General features: G+C 44.4%; 1 protein-coding gene across 1 annotated transcript in view; it reads left to right on the top strand.

Moving 5' to 3' along the window:
* The window catches only part of CFAP77 (cilia and flagella associated protein 77), a 103,303-nt gene that overhangs the window by 40,866 nt on the left and 34,605 nt on the right, over positions 1 to 27,832 (top strand). Inside the window, exons 2-3 of the mRNA XM_080990668.1 lie at positions 22,467 to 22,566; positions 24,319 to 24,547. Coding sequence (XP_080846794.1) covers positions 22,467 to 22,566; positions 24,319 to 24,547 — 329 coding nt within the window. The remainder of the gene's footprint in view (positions 1 to 22,466; positions 22,567 to 24,318; positions 24,548 to 27,832) is intronic.

The following is a 27,832-nucleotide window of genomic DNA, read 5'->3' as shown; positions in this document are numbered from 1 at the left end:
GAAGTCCAAAAGAGAAAATATGTGATAAATTTAGATTGGATATTATAAATGTATGTTGGAAAATTAATAAGATTTATTTATAAAAACAAAACAAAACCCTAAATTGGAGTAATCAATTAGCACCTTCTCCAATTAACATTGGCTTTAAAAAATGCTTAATTACTTCGTGGAACATTGGCAAAAGTCCTTAGGAGTATGCTTGGTGGAGGACTTGTTGTTGTTGTTTAGTCATTTAGTCGTGTCCGACTTTTCGTGACCCCATGGACCAGAGCAGGCACTCCTGTCTTACACTGCCTCCCACAGTTTGGTCAAACTTACGTTCATAGCTTTGAGAACATTGTCCAACCATCTCGTCCTCTGTGGTCCCCTTCTCCTTGTGCCCTTCATCTTTCCCAACATCAGGGTCTTTTCCCGGGAGTCTTCTCTTCTCATGATGTGGCCAAAGCATTGGAGCCTCAGCTTCAGGATCTGTCCTTCCAGTGAGCACTCAGGGGGGGGGGACTTACTCCTGTGTAAATCTTGATAGGTACCAGCTGCCTGGTGTACTGCACAGATCGGGGCTGCCATCCTCTAAGGTCATTTACTCTGAAGCAACACAACTGCTGCTCCAAAAAGAAAGTTCTCCCATCATCACCCTGCAGAGATGCATTAGGAACTGAGTACATCTCTCTGCAAGAGCAGGAGGAAAAGGAGGAAACATCCCAGCTTCACTCACTGAGTTAGTGGGAGGGCAGGGAACCCAGCACATCAGTGATATCAAAGGCAGCCCTGCTGAACACACTCCCTGGCCAGCAACAATGCCACCCCCCTTTTTTTGCCAAGCCTGTTGTATAAAACTGTGGCAGTTGTGTCTCCTAATCAGCCAAAACCACCCCTCTCCAGCCTCAGCGAAATGGAGGCCTCATTGTTTTTGCACAGAGCTCTCTCTGTGAAAATGAGGTATTGCTACTCTCCAAACCAGAGGTTCAGCAACAACCATGTAAAGCAGCAGTGGCAAGGGGTGGCATTCGGCAACGAGGCCTCTCTTAAGTACCACTCTGAGGCAGCCGCCTCCCCCTGCTCCATGGGCAGGTGGGCTCTGGTTATCTTGCAGCCTGTATTAGGGTATCCCAATGCATTTGGGAAATGAAGAGCTGGCCTGGATCAGGGGGCCCCAGTTCAGCATTATGTTCTCACAGTGGCCAGCCAGGTGCCCCATTTGAAAGCCCACAAGAAGGGGCTAGAGCGCAACAGCATGTCCTCTCCAGTGGTTCCTATCAATGGGTATTCAGGGGCATATTGCTTCAGAGAGCAGAGAGAGAACATAGCCATGGTGGCCGGTAGCTGTTCTCAATGAATTTGTGTTAATCCTCCAAGGTGATGGTCATCAGTAGATTAGCTTATGCCCCTATGGGGAGGACATAAATGCAGCTACCTTGGTGTCTTAGTTTATCAAGGGACATTTCAGCTTGCCTCAACCTCTTGCTCCTGCATCCAGGCATAAAATCTGGGAATCAGAGGTGTAACCTATGGCATTGGAAACAGGTTTATGAACATAAGAAGAGCCTGGCTAGTGGCAAAACAACCAGCTGGCCCTGCCTCCTGTTCTCCCAGTAGGCAGTGCTTTTTTCTGGGGGGACGCAGGGGTACACATACCCCTAAACATTTTGTGAATCATTGTACTTTTGTCTACTGATTGTATTTATTTCCCCCAATTTGAACTATAAAATGGTAATTTTCTTGAGTCAAAATGAGAGTACCCCTAAACATTTTTTAAAGAAAAAAAGCACTGCCAGTAGCCAACCAGATGCCTCAATGTTGAGGCAACAAGCAAGAGATTTGTGCACCGTGTTCTCCCCACTTGTGATTCCCTGGTATTCAGAGGCAGACTGCCTCTGATACTGGAAGCGGAAAATAAGAAGCGCTCGGTTGCTGAATCAGGCCAAAGGCCCATCCAATCCAGACTCCTGCTCTCACAGTGAGCAACCAGATGCCTCTGTGGGAAGCCTGCAAACAGGATCAGGGCACAACAGCCCTCTCCTGGCACTATGATCTGACAGATTCTGACTCTGGTTAAGACCTGACATCACTGCTCTGCTATCAAACCAGGCCTGGTGTCTGCCACCTGGTGTCAAGCATGTGGACAAGGCTTTGACGTATTGGCGATAAGCCACCTTTGGGGCTGAAAAATGTCAACACAAATGTTCTGGTTTAATCACACAGATGCGTTCCCCCCCCCCTTCCCATGTACAAGCATGTACACTGTTCAGAAGAAGCTCTTCAGATGGATCACACATTTAAAAGAAAAAGAATTAGAGGAGGTTAAAATACAGCTGCCCCTGTTATTATTCCTCCCCCCTCTAATAAAACCACAGCGTGGAGAGGCGCAGTGGTGTCACCATCTAGTTTTTCATCCTCTAGTTTTTCCCTGTTCCTACTGCTTTTCTCCAGCTGTCGGCGTCATCCTTCCCCTCTTGCTTTGATCTATTAGTTTGCCACAGAAATGGGGTTTATAAATCATTCTAATGCAGCCCCAGGAAAGACGGTGCTTAGTGCCGAAAGATATACATCGTGGTTAACAGCCACGGCAGGGAGGAAAACTCCTGCCTCGGAGCTGGGCTTTGGCGACAGGTTACTGATAGTGTTTGTAGTTGCTTGTTTTTTGTTTAAATGTCTGGCTGTGTGCCACCAGGGGCAGGACCACAGGGAATGTCCCCTGCCCTTCTCCGTAATATTTCAAAACTTCCTCTTCTGCTGGCCCGGGTGAAGCCGCTTGTGATGACTCACAAAGAAAGCAAAGCAGTGTGGGAGGAGGCAGGGGTGTGATGGGACGCCTGCAATGCAGTGGCATAGAAGGAAATGCCACTGGGAATAAACTGGCGATTGCTCTTTTGCAAAATGAAAAGTGCAACGTTTTCCTTCCTTTAATTAAGGGAGTGTGCAGGTTTGACCTTTTTTTTTTTAATCTAATTAATCGGCTGTTTTAAGAGTTGCGGTCCTGCCTCTCACAGGAATATTTAGGGCCCTATAATATGGCCTATTATTCATTTAAACTTTAATTTAACCAGATTCCCTCTCTATCCGCCTACCTTGTAGCCCTGTCTTCTTAATTAGTAATTTTCTCTATCATATGCAATTATATGCACACTTTACCTGAGTGTATGCAAAAATAATAATAATGTGCACATATTATTTGGCTGCAGGATTGCATTGCAAAATTCAGAGCAGTGCAAATTTTCAGCCTGCCTTTCGGTCTGCATACTATTTTCAGTCTCTATCCCTGCCCTTCAGGTAGGCTTTCCAGAGGCATGTAGCTGGAACACCTACTGGAAAAGGAGTGTGAGAATAGATGGCCTGAAGGTGGCCTGAGACAAAAGGGCTTATCTTAATTTTTAACATAGAAAGCAGTTTTACACTAAGGCAGAGCCACTGGTCCATCTAGCTAGTATTGACTTCACTGACTGGCAGTGCCTCTCTGGGGTAGAGCCCTCCTAGCTTTACCTGGAAATGCCATTGGGGAACGAACCCAGGACCTTCCACATGCAATGTAAATGTTCTCCCACGGAGCTATGGCCCTTCCATTTACGAGTGAACCATACAGATTTTATTAGTGCCCAGGGTGTTGTGGTGGGAAAAGCAGGGAGAGGCGTCCCCTCCATTTTGCTATTGGGTGGTTCTTCCATGATGCTCTCTGTCATGTCTGATCTCTAACAGTATGAGGGGAAAACAAGAATTTTGAAAAACACTGGCTGTGGGTCCTCAGAGTCCTGGGCTGCTAATAAAAAATATTGAAGGTAAGTATTGAATCAGACAAAATGTCTCACTTTGGGCACTGCTGTGCAACCTTCAACAAAGCCTGAACACACTCTCCCCTCACCCCCACTGCCTGCCCATGCACAACACACACACATACACAATCCCATTGCCACCCATCTGTCCATGTTCTTGTTCCTTGTAATTGCCTTGTTATTGTCAATGGCATGGACACACATCAGATGCTCTCCAGAGACACCCAGGGGAAGTATTGTTTCTTAGCTAAACCAATAGCTCCTGCAATAACCCCCTGCCATTCCCTTTTTTGTTGAATAAATCTCCCACTTTCCTTTGCTGAATGGACATAAAGACACAACTGAAGTTTTGGATTTATGGCTTTCCTTGGATGAAGGGTATTTGGTTCCCCACCCCCATAACTGTTCAGAGCAAGCCCAACCCAATAGTCAGTGCAAAGCCCTCTCCAGGGCAGACTAATCTAATGTTTTCATTTATTCAAATTACAAGATGATTCTGACTAAACATTAGAACTTTCTGGTGGCAAGAACTGTTCAGAAAATGGTGGACTCTCCTTCACTGGAGCTTTTCCAACAGAGGTCAGATGGCCACCTGTCAAGGATTCCTTAGCTGTGATTTCTGCATTGCAGGGAGGTTGGGCTAGATCAGGCTTCCTCAACCTTGGCCCTCCAGATGTTTTGAGACTACAATTCCCATCACCCCGACCACTGGTCCTCTAGCTAGGGATCATGGGAGTTGTAGGCCAAAAACATCTGGAGGGCTGAGGTTGAAGAAGCCTGGGCTAGATGATCATTGGGGGGGGGGGGCACATTCCCAGCTCTATGATTCTGTGAAATAAGGGTTGTGCTTTGATTTGAATGTTGTTTCAGAATGTGTGAAATACTATCTATTAAATGCAGTTATTTTTTAATTCCTGCCCCATCCTCACCTTGGGCAGATAAACATATTGATCCTACCCTGTTGTTTTTTTCACTGCAAATTGGGAAAAGTGTGCACAGTCTAAACCACATAGCTGCCAAAAGTGGCTCAGACTGCACCCACTATCTCCATACACATCCTTATGCAAAGGTGATCAGTTTGGGATGCCAGGAAGGGAAAGTGGCAAATCAGATGTATGGGGTGCAACCACTAGAGCATTCACTAGTTTCCAGTAAAATCCCTACATAAACACAGTAGGTCACTGTGTTCTGCAATATTGTTTTTCTTGAAGTCCCAAAGATTTCAGAAGCCTACTCCACAGTAACTTGGAGCAGGGCCTTCAGTTTGGTGGCCCCTGTTTTGTAGAAGAGCATTCTCCCCTTTGATACACCTAGAGGGCAGAGGGTTGGCAAAAGATGAACTAAGAAAACAGCAGGATAGATGTTACGTTACATGACCTCACACATAAGAAAGACAAGGCCATATCTCTTGTCTGCCCATCTGTCTTGGGTGCCTTAGTTGAGATTCATGAATTGCAGGGGCCTCGACTAGATGACCCTTGGGGTCCTTTCAACTCTGATTCTATGACTGAGTATTCATCCCCTCATTTTTTAATATAGATATCTATAGATATAGATATATAAAACACACACACATATACGCACATATATATGATGTTGTTATTTTGGCCCTCCGTGCCTTTATGCTCAGATGAAAATAAATAAATAAATACAGATCTTCCATTTCCTCCCTAATTTGTAGTCTTCTGGTGTTAGCCGGGCTTATAAGACACATGCTCCCAATTAGCTGCTTCTCTTAATTTAAATGCTTCATAAATTATCTCCTGCGCTGGTGGATTATCACTTCATAATGCGAGTTAGCATTTAAATAAATAGCGGCGATGTAGAAAATTAGAGAGGTTTACAGTCTGGAGGCACCAACGTAATGAAGGGAAACAGCACACCAGCTGAATGAGGCTTCGCGAAGGGTGGAGGTGGGGAAGGCGTGTGAAGGAGACGTTTCTTGGCCGCCCAAGCTTCAAGGACCTGAAACTTTAGCAGGGCCAATGCTGGGTTGCTACAGTGACTGTTAGAATAGGCCTAGCCACAAACTCCCCACATTCTGCTCCGAGGTTACCCTGAGAATTCTGCGCCTGAAATAAGTTAGGCGAGCCGCATGCAATGTTTACTTACACTTTGCTTCGCTAATGAGCTGGTACATAATGTACCAGCGGGATGCCATTTGCCTAAGCTACCATTCCCAGAGTGGTTTAACTATCAACCCCTCTTCCCAGGAAGTTATGGGAATTGTAGCTCTGTGTGCAGAATAGGTTGCAAAACAACTCTCAGCACCCTTAGCAAACTGCAGTTCCCAGGATACTTTTTGGGGGGAGCCATGACTTTAAAGTGATATGACACTGCTTTAAATGTGTAGTGCAGATGGGTACTTAGTTGGCGACAACCCAATATTCAGACGCAGCAGTAAAAATTCAGCACTGCTGTTTATCAAGAGCCTGAGCAAAAACTGCATTTCTAAATTGGTACCTAAAACTATGCCAATTAAGAGCCTGGTGAATATGGTTTCATAATGCGGGTGCCACGGCCACAGCGCTGGGTTGCCCCCAAGATTCAGGGGTGCCACAGGCCACATGTGTGTGACGTCATATGTGGAGGACCAGTGTGGGCCTGGCATGAGGTTGCACCAACCTGCACAGTAACTCCTGACACCACACAGGCCGGTGCAGCCTTCCATTGATGCTACACCAACCATGCTCGAAGCAATGCTTTGGCCTCCTCCACCCCCCTCAATATTCGTGGGGGAGGCTGAGCCACCTGCTAAGGAATATCGAGGAGGCTGGCAATACCTCCACCCCCTAGAATTGGCATGCCTGGCCACAACACAGAAGTCCTTGCTTGTTTATGTGCATGTATGAGTCAAACTAACAAAACGTATTCTCTAAATGTAATCTCTGGTCACCGTCAGCCTGCAGGTTTAAAATCTGGGACCTTTTCAGTGCAAAGCATGTGCTCTAAAAGTGACCTATTAAAGGGACAAGTATGTATGCTCTGAGTGAGATGCAGAGATGGACAAATATGTACTTTTCGTTTGTTTCTCCCAGTTTCTGTTTTCCCCCAATCTTAAATTAAATCTTCCACATTAAAAAAAACAAAACCTCATGAAAATACACCAGCATTTAAGTATGAATTTCTCCCAACAAACATTCCAGCCTTGGTTGGGGTCCCTTCCACCTCTACAGTGATTCTATTTGAATGCAGTTTTGACCAATATACATGTTGTTGAATTTTTCAAGCCTTGGTATAATTTGATTTGATTTATTATATTTCTATGCCGCTTTTTATTCAATTGAATTCCACAGCAGTTTACAAACAATAAATAATGATAACATTATAGAATGTAATAGAACATCACACATACAGCATAAGTCATATAGAATAATTAACAAATCATCAGTGAAACAAATTGTGTCCTCCATCATGGAGAGCACATGTTGCGGTGAGATCTGCCTCCTTGTTGTGGGGCGGGACCATTTGGATAGCCACAACACCCCATTGGTTGCCCCTGGGTTGCTGGGGCAGAAATTTGGCCTGTTTGGTTGTCTATTGGCTACCGATGGGCTATTTATGTTGCTGCACGTTGCTGGGAGCTTCCTCTTCCTTGCAACAAGCACCGGATCACCTGCCCTCCCTCCCTATATTTAGGCCTGTTCTTTTGGCCTTGCTATGCCTGTCTAGGGGTCATCTGTTTTGGAGCAGGGGCCCAGTAGGATTTTTGTCATTTGGCTGTTTGGCTGTTGCCCTCTGGTTTTTGCCTACCATGTAGCAAATCGTCACAACTTTGTAAGGTTGGCGGTTAGGCATTGTTTTCGGAGGGAAAGTGGTTGGCTGTGCCTGCCCCTCCATTTGCTGCTACTAGGGAATTCCATTAAAGGAATCCAGGGGCTCGCCTTGCTTTTGTCCGAACCCTGTCGGAGGGCTAGGGCCACGCCAAAGTCCCTGGGAGCATTTGGGGTGAGCTGGGAGACTGAAGCCAGTTTCGTGCTTCCCCAGAATGCTTTCTCTTACTGACCTCTGGTGGTGCCCAGTTGTCAGTCCTGTTCCTGCCACAGTGCAGGTTCAGGTAGCCTGGAACCATGCCTAAGCAACCACACACATGCTGTAATCAATAAAGTTGTGGCCAAAATTATTGCCAAAACAAACTAAAATTCTGTGTCTATTGTGTATTTATTTGGGGCTGGTTTTGGGGATCTTCACACGCAATCACAATGTAGAGGACATTGAAAAATAAGTTAAACATCACAATTAAACCAAAAGTCATATTATATAATTAACAAATCAATACAGCATTTATAATCTATAAAACAATATTAAAAGCATTAACAAACTAGCAGCCAAAAATAAACTAAGCACTGTTGAGTTCATACACACACTCTCCACACCCCATAGCTGTCAACTTTTCCCTTTTCTTGCGAGGAATCCTATTCGGAATAAGGGAATTTCCCTTAAAAAGGGGAAACTTTGACAGCTATGTCACACCCCCATGACTTATAATCTTTCACTGGAGGGTGGGCAGCACAGATTAAACCAACCCACGCCCCATGGTAGCTCCCTTGTGAAGGTGTCTGTGGATGGAGGGTGGAGCAAGGCAGGTGGAAACAGCCATTACTTTCTGACCAACACAGAGTCTTTCTCCTTGCATAATGCCTTTTTGCATGTTATTTCCAACGATATACAGTGGTACCTTGGGTTACAGACACTTCAGGTTACAGACTGCACTAACCTGGAAGTAGTACCTCGGGTTAAGAACTTTACCTCAGGATGAGAACAGAAATCGTGCAGTGGCAGCAGCGGGAGGCCCCATTAGCTAAGGTGATACGTCAGGTTAAGAACAGTTTCAGGTTAAGAACATACCTCCGGAACGAATTAAGTTCGTAACCAGAGGTACCACTGTATGTATTTTCATGCACACTTTCCCCTAATAAACACATTTTTTGGGGTCCAAGAACTGCTCTGTAAAAATTCAGGGAAGTGCAAATTTCTAAAGATTGCTTCACATATTGGTTCAAGAAGTGTGAATTAGATAGTTCCTCATCAAAATGCAAAAAGAATTTAATTTCTCCTCTGTACCTAGAACTGGCAACCCTAAACCTTCCTAAAATGCAATAAATTTGCCTGTGTCCATTAAATTGAGACTTGCACTTCCCTGGAATACACAGTCTCATTTTCCGCCTATGCTTGCAAAGCCATACCCCACAGCAATGTACGTTCAACATGCCAAAATTTCACAGACTGAGCTTGATGGGCAACAGCACACACCCTGCTCATTACACCTTTTTTAGTGATCGTGACATTCTAATATGTCAAACCACTTCGCGGGGAAGTAATGCAACTAATAACTTTTTTATTCATGCCTGAGGGTTGGACTTTGGTTGCAGCTGTCACAGGATGTGTGTGACATTTTTTTCTCTCCATGTTTTTTTAAAAACACACACATGCACACCATGATTTTGACACAACAAGACCTTCTGTTATGCCTGCAAGTTAGGGACTGCGAGATAAAGCAGAGTTCCACGAAGATGTCAGTATTAAACCTTGGGCAAATTTTTAAGTGGTTGTAAGTTGGTTTGCTTTCAGGGAGTCAATTTAACACACACACACATTTTAACACTCAACTACTAAGATTTGCAGCACCAATTTATGGACTGACTGATGCGTGGGCCGTGAAAGGCCAGTCACTGGGGTAACAGGGAGAGCCCTGTTCCAGATTTGCAGCTACCTCCATTGAAGGTACAAGGTCTACCTCAAATATCACTGGTGGAACTACAACAGGCTTCCCCACTGCTTCAGTCACACAGCCGTAAGAGATGAACAACTGTTGCCTTGAATCAATTGTGGTCTAAGGCTTTGGCCTACGCCTTTGACTGTGAGATCAGACATCAGAGCCCTCTTCAAGAAGGGTTCATGTCCAGTTTGCAGGCTTCCCACAGGTCAGCCACTGTGAGAACAGAATGATGGGCTAGATGGACCTGTGGCCTGATCCAGCAAGTTCACATGTTTTATCTAAGTTTTACTTAAAGGTAAAGGTAAAGGGACCCCTGACCATTAGGTCCAGTCGTGACCGACTGGAGTTGCGGCACTCATCTCGCTTTATTGGCCAAGGGAGCCGGCGTACAGCTTCCAGGTCATGTGGCCAGCATGACTAAGCAGCTTCTGGCAAACCAGAGCAGCGCACAGAAACACCATTTACCTTCCCGCTGGAGCGGTACCTATTTATCTACTTGCACTTTGACGTGCTTTCGAACTGCTAGGTTGGCAGGAGCAGGGACCGAGCAACAGGAGCTCACCCCGTCACGGGGATTCGAACCACCGACCTTCTGATCAGCAAGTCCTAGGCTCTGTGGTTTAACCCATAGCGCCACCCGCATCCCAAGTTTTACTTAGAGTAGACCAATTTACATTAAGGAACCCATGCCTGGGGGTGAAGATTCAAGATGCCACTTTGAAAGGGGCATGTTCCACCCTGCCAAAAAGCAAAATTAAAAAAATCCTAGCGGATGTCTTTCCCTCCATAAAGTCTGCTCTTTCCACACCTTGTATTAGAACAGACAAGGACTGGGCTCATTGCTATACTAGGGTGATCTGTCCCCATGGGACTGCTTGCCTCTCGCTGTTCTCGTCCCTGTCCCCACACTGTGGCACAAAATCCAGGGACTTGGCAAGGGGCAGGGCAGGTGGTGTTTGCACGGAGACAGTGTCTCCCTTTAGCTCTGAGCAAGGCTCCCCAACCTTGGTCTGCCATTCGTTGTCCCCACTTCCTGGAGCCTCTTGCGCTGCACAGACGAGACTGTCAAAAGCAGGGAGATATAACCCGCTCCATAACACCTCCCCAAAGGCTTTGGTGTCTATTAATAGTCCAGCCAGAGTCATACAGCTGTCTGGGACCGGACTGGGTGCCAGGGGTGCTGGGGAGAAGAAGAGAGAGAACAGATCTCACAAGGACTGGAGAAGAAAATATCTATTTCTCTCACTCACTGATCTTTCCAATCATCTTTCCTTCCATCTGGTTTCTTTTTTATAAAAAAATACCCCTTTCTTGTAAAAGGATTGCAAGTGAGGCGCATTTGTAAGCTGCATTTTAATAAGTCAATATGAAAGCTCAAAATTATTTAAAGCTTCTTAAATAGGATTATATTTGATTTCTTATGGGAATTGTGGGGTACAAGGCTGCTGGAGGCGGGGTCCTTCCTCTGCCAGTGTTGTTATGTTAATAAAACACTAACAGTCAGGATCCAAAGCAGCACCCATTGGCTGGCCAGCTTGCTACGTGCTCCTTGCTCCCACTAGAGGCAATGATGGCCACCAAATTGGATGTCTTTAAAAGAGGATTAGACAAATTCATGGAGCAGGAGAAGGCTATCAGTGGCTGCTAGTCACAATATCTTTGTTCTCCCTTTCCCTGTCAGAGGCAGTAATGCTTCTGAATTCCAGTTGCTGGAAACCACAGGAAGGGGAGAGGGCTCTTGTGCTTGAGTCCTGCTTGTGGGTTTCCTACAGACTGACTACTGTGGCTACTGTGAGAACAGGATGCAGGACTAGATGGGCTATTGGCCTGATCAAGCAAAGCTCTTCCCATTATATGGAATTTGCTTACTTTTTACTCAAACTCCCTTGATTTACCCACCCCTATAGCTGGTGTACAGCCCACCCTGCTGCCCAGACCCTTCTCTGACTGACCTGGCAAACACAGTCACAGGTGCAATATCTGGAGCAATCTGGGTCCAAATTAAAGCAACTGCAGGCCCTGGGGTAGGGGACCTTGGGAGGCCCAAACCTGATAGCATCTGATCATAAGAAACAAAACCACATTCTCTTCTTTATCTATGCAATGAAAATAGAAAATTGCTGAAATTTTAGCATTAATAAAATGATTGTTTATAGATTTATAACCCTTAATAAGTTAACAAAAGTATGGCATTAATGAAGATGTTCACATGGACCACTCACATAGACCATACTCTACATACAGAGTCAGAACAGTTTCTCTCATGCTCTCTTGGATGCAGACTTATCAATTATATCATTAAAATCAGCAAGCCACAATTTATTGTTTTCTATGCAGAGAATGCTTAGATCACACAACAGATCTTGGGACGTTGCTGACCACAGATCACTCTTCATCCTTTTTAGTCTAGAAAGGGATCTTTCGCCAGTACCATTTGTAACCAGTTAAACGCAGCAACAATCTGAAAAGTGTTTCCACATTTGGAAAAGCTGTCAAATTTTCTCCTAGAATATGTCAGGAGTTAGCTGGTAGTAAATTACACCATGCACACTCAACGTTGTCCCACTACCAGTCCCCGGGCTCTAAACCTTTCTCTCTTGGTGGTTCCCCAGCTGGTTCCTTCCACCATTCCTCTGAGCCCAACCAGTCCATGACAATATTATTTGATATATATACTGGTGGCTGAAATGTATTTTTTCTGGTTGAGCTTATTTGATGTACAGGTGGAAGTGCAAGAGGGTAGGTTTCTCCATTTACTTTGGTGGAATATAATAAATTATTTGAGCAGAACTGGGTTTCGTTTCCGTATGTTCACTTCTAGGTAGGAGGTCCATCCCAGTGCTGACATTCCAATGGACCTTTCTCAATTCAGAATATTTCCTCGTTATTCAGTGTTGTCTAGAAACCTATATCATTATTGTCTCTGAAATGTCACTAGTAGCATGAACAGTTGGTATTTTTGTGTCTGCAACACTTGGACTTCCTTTAATTCTTTAAGATGGTAATGAACATGAACTGCTTCTTTTGGTGTAACTATCTTGTAGTATGTTCCTTCTGCACCTTGTATTAATTCTTTGACTGTAGGTCAAAGGTCACTTCATTGTCATTTTCTCCTCTCCTGAAGTTTCTGTACCTGTAGTGGTAGTTACTGGCAACAGTTCTCATCGAAGTTCTTGGGAGGCTGCATTCGATAAATGGTTGACTGGTTGTTCTTCAGCCTGCTCAGACTGCTCAGTGTAGTCTACTTGATTTTCTTCCGTTTGTAAACATGAGTTTTCCGTATCGGAGGGATTATGTAGGACTGCTTCTGCCTGCTGTACAAAGCCATATGACGGGATTAGCTTTAAACGTTGAAGTATTTCCTGCTGCTCTTTTTGCTGCTTTTGTTTACTAGCACCACTTGCATATCCCTTACTCATTATTATTTTTACAAAAAGTAAGGATTAAATATTATTGTGATTCACAATGATATAAAAGCCTCACTTGTTCTCGAAACACTCTCTCTAATGATAGACAGTGATCTCTAATGATAGATTGCTACACAGGTGGCTTTATCATCATTTGGTTCTGAGTAGCTTTAAGGCCTCCACAAACTTTATTGAACAGCAAGTATGCACTTGTGCAACTGTTATACCATCATAGACTTGTACATCACGTGTTTAAAGTTCCTAAGCAACTGGGCCTAGATAGTAAAGTCTTGCTGTCAATTTCCGGTGCACAGACCTTGCCAATTGTCAGTGCACAACACTAGGCGTACAAAAATATTTTTTAAAAGTTATTTCTGATTAGAAACACCCTGTTTTCAAGTAGGAAGTTAAAGTCTTACCAATCCCCTCTCCTATTCACACACATACACACAAACACACAGAAAGAACCTGTTCTTAAGTGCTTTTCTGTCTTGCTGGCCCTTTAAAACTGAATTCCTAAGAGTTCATTTGCATTTAGATCTCCTTTGGTTCCTTCTCATCTGAAGACAAATCCTCACAAAGGCTGCTTAATTAGACCAAATTAGATTTCCACCCAGTAGCTTGTCATTCATTAGAAAAACCCGCTGTTCTTTTTCACTCTTCTCTCCTCCCCCCCTCCGCCACCCCCCCCTCAGTAATTACAGCCTGGTCTAGTCATTCCCACCCAACCCCATCTCAAAATGTTCACTTCAGATTCAAGAGCTTGTGCTCAGTGTGATATAGACAAGAGGCAAGATTCAGCCAGCCCGCAATAAGCCTGCCAGTTTTGAGAGTCGGATACAGGGGGATGCAACAAGCGTTCTTTTAGCCATAATGGGCTATTCTGTTTTTGTAAGCCCTCAGCAATTAAGTCTGTGATCCTCTAGGCAGTCTCTCCAATGACAGTGAGGCTACTCCTCAGCCAAGGCAGCCTTTTAGTAATTTCACTTCATTAAGGCAGCGGATCTTTTGGTAATTTGGCAGCCTCGGAGCTAAATTCCAACTATTTTCTTCTGACACAATCGAATATGGACGATGATTGTTCATCTGCCATCTGCTGCATCAGGCCATTAGCCCCATCTAGTCCCCACAGTGGCCAGTCAGATGCCCTAATGGGAGGCTGGCAAGTAGAACAGGAGCACAACAGCATTCTTCCTGCTTGCAATTCCCAACAGTGGAGGGAGAACATAGCCCTTGCAGCTAGTAATACATTACTAGTAACCATTGATAGCCTTTTCCTCCATGAATTTGTCTAATCCTCATTTAAAGCTATCCAAGTTGGTGGCCATCATTACATATTGTGGGAATGAGTTCCATAGTTTAACTACGCACTGTGTAAAGTACTGTCTTTTGCCTGTCCTGAATCTTCCAATGTTCTTGTTCATTGCATGCCTTTGGGTTCTAGAAGCTTATCTCTATTCAGCTTCTTCAGACTATGAATAAATGTTATACACTTCTATTATGTCCTGCCTTATTTACCTTTTCTCTTTTCCCAAACTCAGATGTTGTAGATTTTCCTCAAAGGGGGACAGTTGCTCCAACCCCTTGAAAATCATAGTTGCATTTTTCTCAGCATTTCCCAAATCTACAGTATCCCTTTTGAGAAGAGGCAACCAGAACTGTTCGCCGCAGTATTCCAAGTATACTTGAACTACATATTTGTACTGGTTGGCAACCGCCTGTCTCGGGAGACAATAAAAGGGTGTACCTTTGGGTGTGAAGTCAAACCGTTAGAGAGTTGCAGTACATACTATGACTGTAGAGACTGATACAGGAGTTATGCGTTTTGTTGCAGCTGGGCCAAATGAAGGTGTCTGGTTGTGCTGATGCAGGTGTACCATGGCATTTGTGCTCCTCCCAGTCATTCCTCCTTTGGTCACTGCTGTGGATACATGACCTGACTGTGTGTCTCCAGGCACTGTGGTTGTCTACAAGGGATTCCCACACGGTGGGGTTAATGTTGCCAGCCTTCATGTCCTGTTTGCAGACATCTTTGTGAAAACAATGCATATAAAATTTCATTATAATATGGGGGGAATACTCACAAAAATGTGTATTCTAAGAGGGCATCACTAAAATGTCGGTGCATTTTCACCAGAGCTTTCTAAAATAATAATGATTAGAAGCCAAGGTGAAAAATGGCAAAGTGAACTCATGAGAAAATGAGGAAAACCAATATTGAGAGATCTGTCCCTCCCTAATACAAGGATATATTAGCAGCAGTAATAAAGAACTGCTTCTTTTAAACAACACACAACATGCGGTGGCGGCCACACACACACACTCCCTTTTTATGCCCGCATATTTGATAAAACGACCGTCCCCTTCCAAACCATGAAACCTTTCCTTCTTCATCATCTAACTAAACCCGATGTGCCGTGTTACAGTTCCCTCAGGGACGCTCTCCAACACATGCCTCTCCACACCCCCACACTTTGTAGCTCTCCGCCTTCTCCAAGTGTAATCAAACATCAAGCTAAGTAGCAAATAAATCTCTCCATCTCATAAGCTGCGCAGCGAGATCATGTAAATGCAAATGAACGGCTTGATTTCAAGCTGTTGTGGAGGAAAGGAGGCGGGGTGGGTGGGGGAAGACTTCGGGCCTTTGCTCCGCCTGGCATGGACCCGTAAATCAGAAATAATAATCGTAATGGGAGCATGATGAGGAGTTTGACTATGCAAGGGAGTGTAATGAAATAATAAAAACACACCCGAAGCAGAGCAGAAGGGAAGGAAACAAGCAGGGCTCTTGAACAGGTTAAGGAATGGTGTGACCTCATGGCTTGCAGAAGCTTCTGATGAAGGACAGACCCATTTAGGGGTGAAGAAAGACGTCATATTTAAAGAGATGTTGGAGCAGTTTCTTTACCCACACTGTGAGCATGGCTGCCTCCTGACTTCGTAACATGTATGGCAGATAGGCTTTCCATCACTCTGAGTGCTAGGGGCTGTATCCAATGCTAGTCCTACTCAGATCAGACCCAGTGAAATCCATGGATTTCAAAATTAGCCAGGCCCATGAATTTCAATGGGTCTGTTACCATCAGACACAGCAACCCTAAGTCAGTTGTCAGTCTCACGCACCCTAACCCCATACTTCAGGTAGGCTGTTTGCATTTTGAAGAATAAATAAATAAATGTTAACACTCCACATTCATCATGTGCATTTATCAGTTTGTAGTTTCATCATTTGCCTCTTCTTTTTAAAAAAAAAAAACATTTTAAAAATAGTGACAACAATGCTCTGGGGATTAGTGGAAAGTGAATTGGTGATGTAAGGGGCACTAGCCAGCTCACACCAACCACTAGCTTCTGGCCATTGCTGCAAACATGCAGAACATGTTTTCCTCACTACCACCACAAATCTCAACCCTTGTATCCTTCTCCCAGACAGTACATGCAGACAAAGGCTCTGCCTTGTAAGTAAGAAAGAGATACGTATTCAGTCAGATGATGGTGCAGGCTCAGCAGCAGACACAGTGCTCAGAAGTTACACTTCAGCAGCAGGGCAAGAAGTGGATGGAAGCAATTAAGATGTCCCAACAAGTTTCGGCACCCACCTGCGACACTTTTAAATACAAGGTGGGGCACACACATCATTGGAAATGTTGGTGTTGGGATTGCGAACGTGAGCTCTGTCAGAGAGGGTGGGTCTGCTTCCCTCTGCGAAGGCGTTGTCTGGTTTTAGTTGACAAGGTGTTCAACTGCTGTCACCATCTCCTATTCAGACTCCCCCCATAGCTGTTCTGAGCCCTCCTGAGCCTTCATTGAGGCCTTCTCTACAGAAAGAATGTCCTGAGCTTGGCTGGATCAGGCCAATGGCCCATCTAGTCCAGCATCCTATTCTCACAGTAGCAATGCAGATGCCTTCTAGAAACTTGCCAGCAAGATTTGAGTACAAGAGCACTCTCCCTTTCTGGGGCATCCAACAACTTTTTTTATTTATTTCGAAATATATTTTATTGAATTTTAATAACAGGTTACAGAAAAAGGAAATGAAAGAAAAATAGTTTAGGAATATTAAGTTGATACGATTGCCTATAAGTGAATATAGGACACAACTGTGTGATTTACTGAGTTTATTATAAAACATCCCAGAAGGAAAAGAATGTGCAGTTTGTGATTACAAAATGTTCCATGGTAGAAATCAAAACAATTACAACTATTGATTTCAAAAAAAAGACGAAAAGTAACCTTAATGCATATTAAATCATTTTACTTTAAAAACAAACAAACACGTTTAACCAAGTTTAATTATGAGCAGCATAAAGGACTTCTTAAAATGTGTCCTGAATCTGCCAACATTCAGCTTCATTGGATGCCCACAAATTCTAATACAGTCATATCTCCACGAACATCCGCCCCCTCGATCGTCCATTTCGGCGGACGTCCGTGGCAAACCTGGAAGTACTGGAACAGGTTACTTCTGGGTTTGCTGCTTTGCGCAGAAGTGCAAAACTGCTCCATGGGCACGCACAGAGCGACGTTTTGTCGAGCATCTCTTTCATTGAGCGTCCAGGGCTCCGGAATGGATCCCGGATACTTGACGAGGTACCACTGCACAGTGGTACCTCGGGTTACAAACACATCGGGTTACAAACACATCGGGTTACAAACACCTCGGGCTACAAACACTTCGGGTTACAGACTCCGCTAACCTGGAAGTAGTACATCGGGTTAAGAGCTTTACCTCAAGATGAGAACAGAAATTGCACACTGGCGGCACGGCAGCAGTGGGAGGCCCCATTAGCTAAAGTGGTACCTCGGGTTAAGAACAGTTTCAGGTTAAGAACGGACCTCCAGAACAAATTAAGTTTGTAACCAAAGGTACCACTGTTTTATGAGAGAGGAAGATAAACTTTTCTCTATCCACTTTCTCCATACCATGCACAACCTCTCACTCACCTTTCCTAAAAGTCCCAAACACTGCAACCTTTCATCATAGAGGGATCACCCCACCCGTTTTCTGAACATCCAACCCCACAAGTACACAAGGTCGCTTTTCAAGGAAGCAGTAGTGGTTGCAGCAGCCTACAGGACACATTTGGATGGGTTATGGGTTTGTTTTGTTTTTCCTCTTGTTTTATTATGTATTTTGTGTTTTTATTTTGTGCTTTTATGCTATGAACTGCCCTCAAATCTTCAGATGAAGGGTGGTTTTTACAAATAATAAATAAATATATATATAAAAAAATTTGAAATCCTGGACCCACTTGATTTCATTTGCTTTTCTTTCATTCGTTTGTTCATGTTTTTTATTTCCCTCCAAATATTAACCCCTAATTTTGTAGCAGCTACAAAATAGTGCTGCAGAGAGCTGTTAGTCTGGGGGCACTCACTGCAAACCTAGAAACAGCCTTTTTGAGGATTTCCTCACATGCACACATTTTGCCTACAACACAAATCTTTTGCGAAGTCATTTTCTCTTGTTCTGTTTTCTTTTGGTATGTTCCTTTCAAGAATATGTGCGTTTTTAAGGCACACCTCAGTATATGAACTTTTGCACCCATTACTAGGCTGGAGACCTGCATCAAACAATCAAGGAGAGGGAATGGAATGGAATGGACTGGCTGGCGTACTCCATACCCCAACATTGTATTGCACTTGTAGATGTAAACGGGCAACTGCAAAGAATTGTATATGCATGCATTAGGATAGGTAGCTGACCCTTGGAGTTTTGCAGGTCCGAGAGCAAGAGAGGTCCTGGGTTCAGTCATCTGTATCTCCAGGTTGGGCTTGGAAAGCCTCTCAGCCCCAAACCCCGAATAGCTGCTGCTAGACAATGCTGAGCCACTTGGACCATTAGTCTGAGTTGGTATAAGGCAGTTTCCTGTGCTCCTGTGTCTTACTGGAAGGTCTGTAGCTAAGAGCACAGGAGGTTCCATGTTCAATTCCTGGCATCTCCAGGTAGCGAGAATTACTCCTGGTCTGAGCAAAACAATCTAAAGCAGCACCCTGTGTTCCTATAATAAACAGTGGAAATCTGGCATTAAATTTTAGGTTCCCTAAAGGTTCTGTCCCCTTCTACATTTGAGGCAGGGTGTCTCCAAATGTGGCCATATAAATAGTGTTTAGGAGGCTCGATTGCCATCATCAATGCCATAAAGGGAGCAAAGCTTTCAGAAGGTGCCCAGAGAAAATTATTAGGCCCGCCTGGAAGATAGCAAGAAATGGGTTTTAATTACAGCGGAGAGAGTGGAAATAAGGCAGCGAAATTACATCTTAATTAGGTTTAATGAAGTTGTCTGTTGGTGGGGACAGCTGTCAGGAGAAGAAAGCGGGGGAATCTGCATTCTAGCCAAAGCTGGTGAAAAGATGAAGATGAGGCCAGGCTGCTATAGGGGATGAGGTGGTGGATGTGGATGGAAAGAAGGCTGCCACCTTGTGTCACATTGCAGTACTTCCCTCTGCCATTGTGCACATCTCACTGATGCTAAAGATTAACCCACTAGCTTTTTTGCTAACCGAAAACTGAAATATCACTACATTGTGCGTCTCTTAAAATTCTGCAGTGTTCCTGGGTCACTGTGGATGCTCTCATAATTGATCTGCAATTTGGTTCCTGAACTGCCCTGTATAAAACAAAGTTCCAAGTTTTCCCATTAACAGTAACGGGGAATCTAAATGCAGCTGTAATTTTCTTCTGCTTTTGGCCAAAGTGGATGAAATGTACAGGCACATCATGCTCACTGGGTGTGATCTTGAGGCACTCACTGCCTCTCAGTCTAATTTACCTCACAGGGGGTTAAAAGGGGAGTGGGAGAACCACATATACTACCTTGAGCTCCTGGGAGGAAAGGTATGATATAAATGCAATAAGTAAACAAAATGTGGAATAATAATAACAACATACAAAAATGCATATTAAAAGAAATTGCTTGCAAGAAATATATATATTTGTCAAAATGGCAAAGTTCTGTTGATTTGAATAAATACTGCCCAATTTTCATAAGTACTTTTTTTTTTAAAGCAAATTGCTGCAGAAAGGCGGACTGAATTTACGACTGGAAAAATGAGACACTAAAACTGACAGATCCTTCCATCCCTATTCACGAAACATGGGCCATCCTGAAGGCATTGCCCTTCCAGGCCTCCTGTCAAACCACGCCGCCAAAAGCCTCTGGTCTTGTCTGGCTCTCCCCAACCCTGCCCTCCCCTTTAAGACAATATGATGTCATCATGAGGGCTAATCTCTGGATGGCTTCACCATGGAGATCCTGGTCAAGGCACAAAGACGTGATCAGAGGTCAGTTAATCCCACAGACACCACAAAGCCAGGGTACACAGAAGGGAATAAAAGGAGTTAATTTTAAAACTAAATAAAAAGAGGCCAGCTATTGTGTGCCCATTCCCCCCCCCATGCCCTCTTTTGAGCCTTCCTCTGGCCACCCCCATATTGTCCTTCTTCCCCCGCTTCAACTTGTCCATCAGTTGGTATTTTAGTGACTTTTTCTGCCTGCGAAGGGTGGGCCCTTTGTAGGGACTCACACAAATGTTTTCATGGTTCCAGAGCAATTTGGAGGTCTTCTTTGTAGGGTTGTAGCTACAAGGGGAATCTTTGAGTCGGGGTCTAGCTGCTTTGGATCAAGACCAGCCCGGATTTTGTGAGGAGAGGCTGTGTAATGAAGTGGCTAGAGTGTCTGACTAAGACGTAGAAGAGGTCCTGCACTCGGCTGTGAAGCTCACTTGGGTGACTTTGGGCCAACCGCTGCCCAGATCATGGGGGGCGGAGGGAGAACCTTGTATACTACCTTGAGTTCCTTGGAGAAAAAAGGGTGGGACATAAATGCAATAAACAAATTTTGCAGATCTTCTGTGGGTTAGACAGTTTCTCTGGGAATATTTCTTTTAAGGTTTTTCTCTTTTGTCCTAGGGGGAAATGCAGCCACAATACGAATTTTCATCTAAATATTCTCTGCCATATTTTTCTGTGTGGACACCACCATTTCCCATACATATGAACCCATGCACACAAATCTCTCAGGACAACACTAGGTTGATGGAGAGGGAGAGAGTGCAAAAAAGAAAGAGAGCGCTGTTGTGAAAGTGTTGCTTCTAATGGTGACCACTAACCCAAAGAAACCCTTGGAGATTTTTTTTCTGCCTCTGTTTAAAAAATTCAACAAAATATTTTCCAGCTCTGCTAGATCAGGCCAATGGCCCATCTAGTCCATCATAGTGGCCAACTCTTTTAAAGTCATTCAAGTTGGCAGACATCACTGCTTGCAGGAGCAAATGCCATATTTAAATCTTGTGCTTTGTGAAAAAGTCCTTTTTGTCTGTCCTGAATCTTCCAACATTCAGCTTTATTCAGATGTCAACTGAGTTCTAGCATTAATGAGGGGGGGGGAGAAAAAAAATTCTATATCCACTTTCTTCATGCCATGAAATAATATTTGAAAACAGATGCTGGGAAGGGTTGTAGCTCAGTGGTAGAGCACCTGCTTTATATGCAGAAGGTCCCAAGTCCCAGGTTGAGTCCCTAAAGGTATCTCCAAGCAGGGCTGGGAGACCTGTCTAAAGTTGTAGAGATTCACTGCCGGTCAGGGATAGAGATTGCAGAGGTGGATTGGAATAAAATGTGTGCTAAAAACCCACTAAAATCAGTATCAACCTGGATATGAGAAAATACATTTAAATTACTACACTGACGGCATTTGACACCATTACATAGTATTAATAAAACTATCCCACCATAGTGCTGGAGAGGCTGCAATAGTATAGGTACAACATTTCACATGTGATGGGTGTGTTGAACATATAAAGCCCTCTGGCAGAGGGTGTTTACATAAATGAGGTTTATTATGGGTCAACATGTGGAATGTACTCCAAATCTGGAATTGTTAACTATTTTCAATAGTTCAATAATGAACTAATCACTTTTCTTTTAGTAGTGGCACGCCTACTAGTGGCACAGAATTCGAAAGGATGGGAAAATCTGTGTATCTCTCATTGGAAACAGACTGTATGGTCTATTGCTGTATCAGAGGAATTAACAAAGAGATTAAATGCATTCAATGCTACAAATGAAATATGGCATACTTTTATAAAATACTTTACTGATAATCCTGAAGAATGGCAACTGCCAAAATCACAGATTGGACTTTGCCAAACTTTCTAGATTGATCTGTCCTGGGGTGGGGTTGGGCAAGTTGGTCTCAGTGTAAGCCAGCTTCCTCTGTTCCTATTGGAAAGGGGCCATAGTTCAGCAGTTAAGCATCTGCCCAGCATGCAGAAGGTCGCTTGTTCAATCTCCAGCAGCATCTCCAAGAAAAGCTGAGAAAGATAGGTATTGCCTGCAATCCTCGAGAGCCACCGCCAGTCAATCTAGACAATACTGAACTAGACAGTACTCAATATAAAGCAGTTTCCTATGCTGAATCAGAGCCTTGGCACTAATCAGGCATTTCTACATGTGAATTTACTTTGTGTGATTTATTCTGCTCACAGAAAATGAGGGTTTCATGACTGCAAATAAATAAATTATTTAGCTGGTAGAATATTTAAGATGACTGTTTTTACTTCTCTTTGCAGCCGGAGCTTGGGAAACCCCGCAGAAGTTGCTACACTCTCCCCGGCTATGCTTTCAACTATGGGTTATATTTGCATGGGCTGGATGGAGGCGTTGCTGAAGGTAGGGCCATAAGGATGCATTTTCCTGTTAATTTCCGCTGATATATTTTCACCTTTCCACACTTTTCGGAGGAAGAAAGTGTGCTGTCTTTTGCATTTTTGTGATTTCCTGAATCTCTCTTTTCATGTGGCATTATCCTGGGCCCCCAAAACATCATTTAAAAATTGTGCATTCATGGATGATATTGAACTTAGAGTGGTGTCTGGGAACGGGGAGGTGCTATACCATCCCATTTTCAATGCTCTACTAAAGTTCAAGGGAGGATGCACTGCTTCATTCCCAGTCAGTGTACTTTCTGCTGAAATCCTGTAACTTTTTGTACCATAAATGTTTAGGCAGCGGGCGGGGGGCATAGGTAGTACAGTGGTACCTCAGGTTAAGTACTTAATTCGTTCCGGAGGTCCGTACTTAACCTGAAACTGTTCTTAACCTGAAGCACCACTTTAGCTAATGGGGCCTCCTGCTGCTGCCGCGCCGCCGGAGCACGATTTCTGTTCTCATCCTGAAGCAAAGTTCTTAACCTGAAGCACTATTTCTAGGTTAGCAGATTCTGTAACCTGAAGCATATGAAACTGAAGCGTATGTAACCCGAGGTACCACTGTAATGTGGTAATGTGGGGAAGTGTTGTAGTACAACTAATGATGTGAAATGATGTCCAGTATGAATCCAGCAGGGGTACGCTATTATTGCATTAATGGTATACTGCAGCAAACACCCATGTAAAAGACCCTAGTTTTGAGAGGCCATTCACTGTGCATGGTATTCCCCATTCTTAGGGCTAAAGTAGAAGGGATGTTATTTATGTATACAGACACTGCATCAATGATTTCTGTCTCGCCCACCCCCACCCATATATATACTGTATCTCACACAACACAAATGATGCGACAGTGGGAAACCAGGTCCACCCCTGGGCGGGGCGGAAGCCTCAGGAAGGTTGTCTCTAGCTTAGACTTCTCACTGACAACTAGCTTTCTATGTGCTGGAAGTTCTCTCTCTCTCTCTCTCTCTCTCCACACACACACACACACACACACACACACACACCATAAAATTTATATATCACTTCATTGTAAAAACAAAAGGGAAAACTTCAAAGTGGCTTATCAATAGATTAAAACAATGAGATTATCAATTTAGATTATCAAGTTTTAAACAGCTATTTGAAACATTTTTTAAAAAACCAATGCTAAAAACCAGATTAAAACAAGTCAGCATTCTATATATCTGTATTGGCTTGCCCGTACAAAAATGTTTTTAGCAGATGCTGAAAAAAGTTCACTCAAGGCACTTGCCTGATGTCAACAGGTAGGGTGTTTAAAAATTCCAAAATATATAATATATAAACACAAATACAAACACACCTCAACCTGAAAGCTATACAGTTCATGAACTGCTTTAACCACAACCACCACCCTGTCTGCCTGGCCAGTCTCCGCACAGGAACAGCTTCTACAAATACTCTTCACTACATAACACAAATACAGTCATACCTTGGTTTTCGAACAGCTTAGTTCACGAACAACTTGGAACTTGAACACCGCAAACCCGGAAGTAAACAAACTTTGCCTCGGAAGCTGAACGTCTGGCATGGCTTCCATGGCTTCCGATTGGCTGCAGGATGCCCCTGCATCTCCTGCAGCCAATCAGAAGCTGCGCCTTGGGTTTCAAATGTTTCAGAAGTTGAACGGACTTCCGGAACGCATTGTGTTCAAAAACCAAGGTCTGACTGTACTGTTGTCTCCCCATAGCCATTGGCCACTGGAATTCTATGAAGCCCAAGAGCATTCCGGAGAAGGAGAGGCCCCGCGACCAGAAGGCCTGCAACAGCCGAGCCGTCAAGGCCGGCTTTGTCACAGCACACGAGAGCAACCTGTACCGCAAGCAAAAGGACATCCGCCTCTGCGAGGATGATGAGAGGCGCTTCAAGAAGACGCCTCCGAAAGTACCTGCGGACATGACATATGGGCGGCCAGCACGGTGAGCAGAAGAAAGTGGGGCACCTCCTTGAGGGATTCCACAGAGGGGTAGTGGTGGAGAAACTGATTTTATTCCCCCTGTTATTTACCTCTCTCTTTTTGTATGCTCCAATCTCATATAATAGAGGCTTGGGGGATTGGGCAAACCCAGTACAGTGGTACCTTGGGTTAAGACCTTAATTCGTTCCAGAGGTCTGTTCTTAACCTGAAGCACCACTTTAGCTAATGGGGCATCCTGCTACCGCTGCGCCGCCCGAGCATGATTTCTGTTCTCATCCTGAAGCAAAGTTCTTAACCCGAGGTAATAATTCTGGGTTAGCGGAGTCTGTAACCTGAAGCGTATGTAACCTGAAGCGTATGTAACCCGAGGTACCACTGTAGTGTCTTCCCAGTACCAGCAAGGCTGCACTCATCAGGATGGGGCAGGGTGAGCCAGAAGTGGTGAGGTCAGGGGAACTCCAGGTTGGGATCTGTTGAGCTCCCACAGGGCTGCTGCAGCACTCCAGAACTCCACTGACATCCCCGCTGACAGAGTTTGGTATGAATTCATGGCAAATGGAGTGGAGATATAGTCTGGTAATTCTTCTTGGGGCTGATGGGAGTTGTAGTTCAGCAGCGTCTGGATGGCTAAAGGTTCCCTGCTCCTGGTACAGACAACGCAGAGGGAGATGGATCAATGGCCTGACAGATTTCCTGTGTTTATCAGAAGCATCTATAACTCAGTGGAAGAGCTTTGCATGCAGAATGTCCCAGGTTCAATCTCTTACCAGCTACAGGAGGGGAGAGTACTCGGGCTCAGATCCTGATTATGGGTTTCCCACTGAGGCATTTTGTTTGGCCACTGGATACTGGACTAGAAGAGCCATTGGCCTGATCCAGCAGCCAGGCTCTTCTTATATTCTGCATACCTTGTAAAATGCCAGATGGGTGGGTTACAAATACAGGTAATTAAAAACATATTATTATTAATATTATTCCTTGCATGGTGCCGGGTCAGCTGTGATGTTACAGATCTCACGTTTTAAGGGGGGGGGGGAGCAAACTGCTAATAAAGTTGGTTTTTCTATTTAAAAAAGGGAGTAGGTGGGAGGGAGGGGGAGGAAATGGCTGCAAAAGGAAGATGTGATGAACGACAGCAAGTATTTTACCCGATAGCAAATGGGCTGCGCCTATGCAAATTGAATGGATTTTAAAATGGTCTTTAATGACAATTTTCGTTGCAGGCATTAACATTAATTGCAGCCAAATGAAAATGCAGCATTAGGTTGCTGTTAGCAGCAAATGCCCTGGCTATAAAGCTTTATCTTGATCAGAAGCAGCCGTCATGGGGATGACAAGGCCGACCGGTAAATTGCAGGCAGAATAGCTCTTACACCGCACAATGATCCCCCGAAGCAGGCTGGAATCAGCATCAATTTCCCTTTATTTCTTCATAAACGGAGGTTAAATGGCTGCCCGAGAGACCAGCAGGCACGGTTTGAAAGTTTGTCGTCCCCCCCCCGCCAGCCCTTTTAAAGAATAAATATGGCAAAATCCCAAGTAAGGCCAAAGTGCGGGATCTGACAGAGAAGAGGGGGAGCTATTAATTTAAAGTTATTATGCCCTATCCCGGATCGCCTTTAATAGCTACCTTTTATGCAGGCCAGCTGTATTTATCCCCTCGCTTTAAAAGCATGTTATAGACCAAATCAAATTACTGGCTCATTAGACCCACTTTAGGTTAAAAAGGAAAGAAAACTGGGGTGGGTGGTATTTAACCCATTCCTCTTCTGAGTGGCAGGTTTAAGAGTTACCACCAATGGGGAGAAGTGCCTGCTGGGCCAGATGCCGGTCACATCCTCACCATACATTTAAAAGCACATTTAAAGCATAAGGACATAAGGACACCCCTGCTGGATCAGGACAATGTTTAGTTCAGCACCCTGTCCTCACAGCAGCTGGCCAGAGATCTGTGGGAAACTCACAAGCAGGATTCTAGCACAAAAGCACTCTCCCCTCCTCTGGTTTTCAGTAACTGGCATTCAGAAGCATATGCCTTCCCTACAGAGAATCTTGGGAACCATAGTTTACCCGGAAAGAGCTACAGTTCCTGGCACCCTTAATTAAACAACTGTTTTGCACACAATTCTTATTTACTTTATTTGCAGTGGAGGGAAGGGCTGTCTCCCAGAGGCAGAGAATCTGCTTTTCATGCAGAAAGTCTCAGGTTCAATCCCAGTCGGGGTGGGAGTTTCCCTTGCCTGAAACCCTGGAGAGCTGCTGCCAGTCAGTGTAGATAATACTGAGCTTGATGGATTGATATTTTGACTCAAGGTAGTGTGGCAGTAGAGTATCTGCCGTGCACGCAGAAGCTTCAAGATTCAATAGCTGGCATCTCCAGGTAGACGTGGGAAGTGGAACATCCCACCTGAAACCCTGGAGAGCCACTACCAGTCAGGGCAGACTACGGCTAGCCCTGCAGATTTTGCTGGACTGCAACTCTCACATCCATGACCACAGTGTAAGGCACCACAATGAATACCCCTGAACTAGAGGGATCAATGATTGGACTCAGTATAAAGCCTCTACCTGTGTTTCCAAGGGTCGTAGCTCAGTGGTAGAGTATCTGCTTTCCATTTAGAAGGTCCCAGGTTCAATATCTAGGTAGGGCTGGAAAAGACCCTCATCTGAATCCCTGAAGAGCCACTGCCAGTCAGTGCTGACAGTACTGAGCTAGATGGGCCAATAGACCAACTCTGCATAAGGCAACTTATGTTCCTGGAAAGGGCCAGTAGCTCAGTAGCACAGCATCTGCTTTGCTTTCAGAAGCTCCCAAATTCAATCCCCAGCATCTTCAGGCTGGGCTAGTAATATCTCCTTTCTGAAACCCTGGAGAGCTGCTACCTGTCAGGGTTGGCAGCACTGAGCTAGATAGGCCAATGATCTGACTCAATTTAAGAAATCTTTCTTTGTTCCTATATTCAAAGCAGTTCGGAGCCATAAAACAGTGAACAACATCAGTTTAAAATGTTTAATTGTGTTTCTAGCCTTCTGAGGGCACCTTAATTGTGATAAACATCCCACTGAGACCCAGGATGGTTTAGTGTTTAGAACCAAGACCTGGGAAACCAGGGTTCAAATCCCCACTCAGCCATGAAGCTCAGTGGGTGACCTCGGACCAGTCACTCACTCTCAGCCTAACCTACTTCACAAAGCTGTGGATATAAAAACGGGAGGAAGAAAACCATGTATAGTATAGCTCTTTGGAGAACAGGTGGAATATAAATGCAAAATGAGGAAAGACTGC

Source organism: Podarcis pityusensis (assembly GCF_964106645.2).
Source record: "Podarcis pityusensis genome assembly, chromosome: Z".
Taxonomy (NCBI): Eukaryota; Metazoa; Chordata; class Lepidosauria; order Squamata; family Lacertidae; genus Podarcis; species Podarcis pityusensis.
This window is presented reverse-complemented; position numbering and strand designations above follow the sequence as displayed.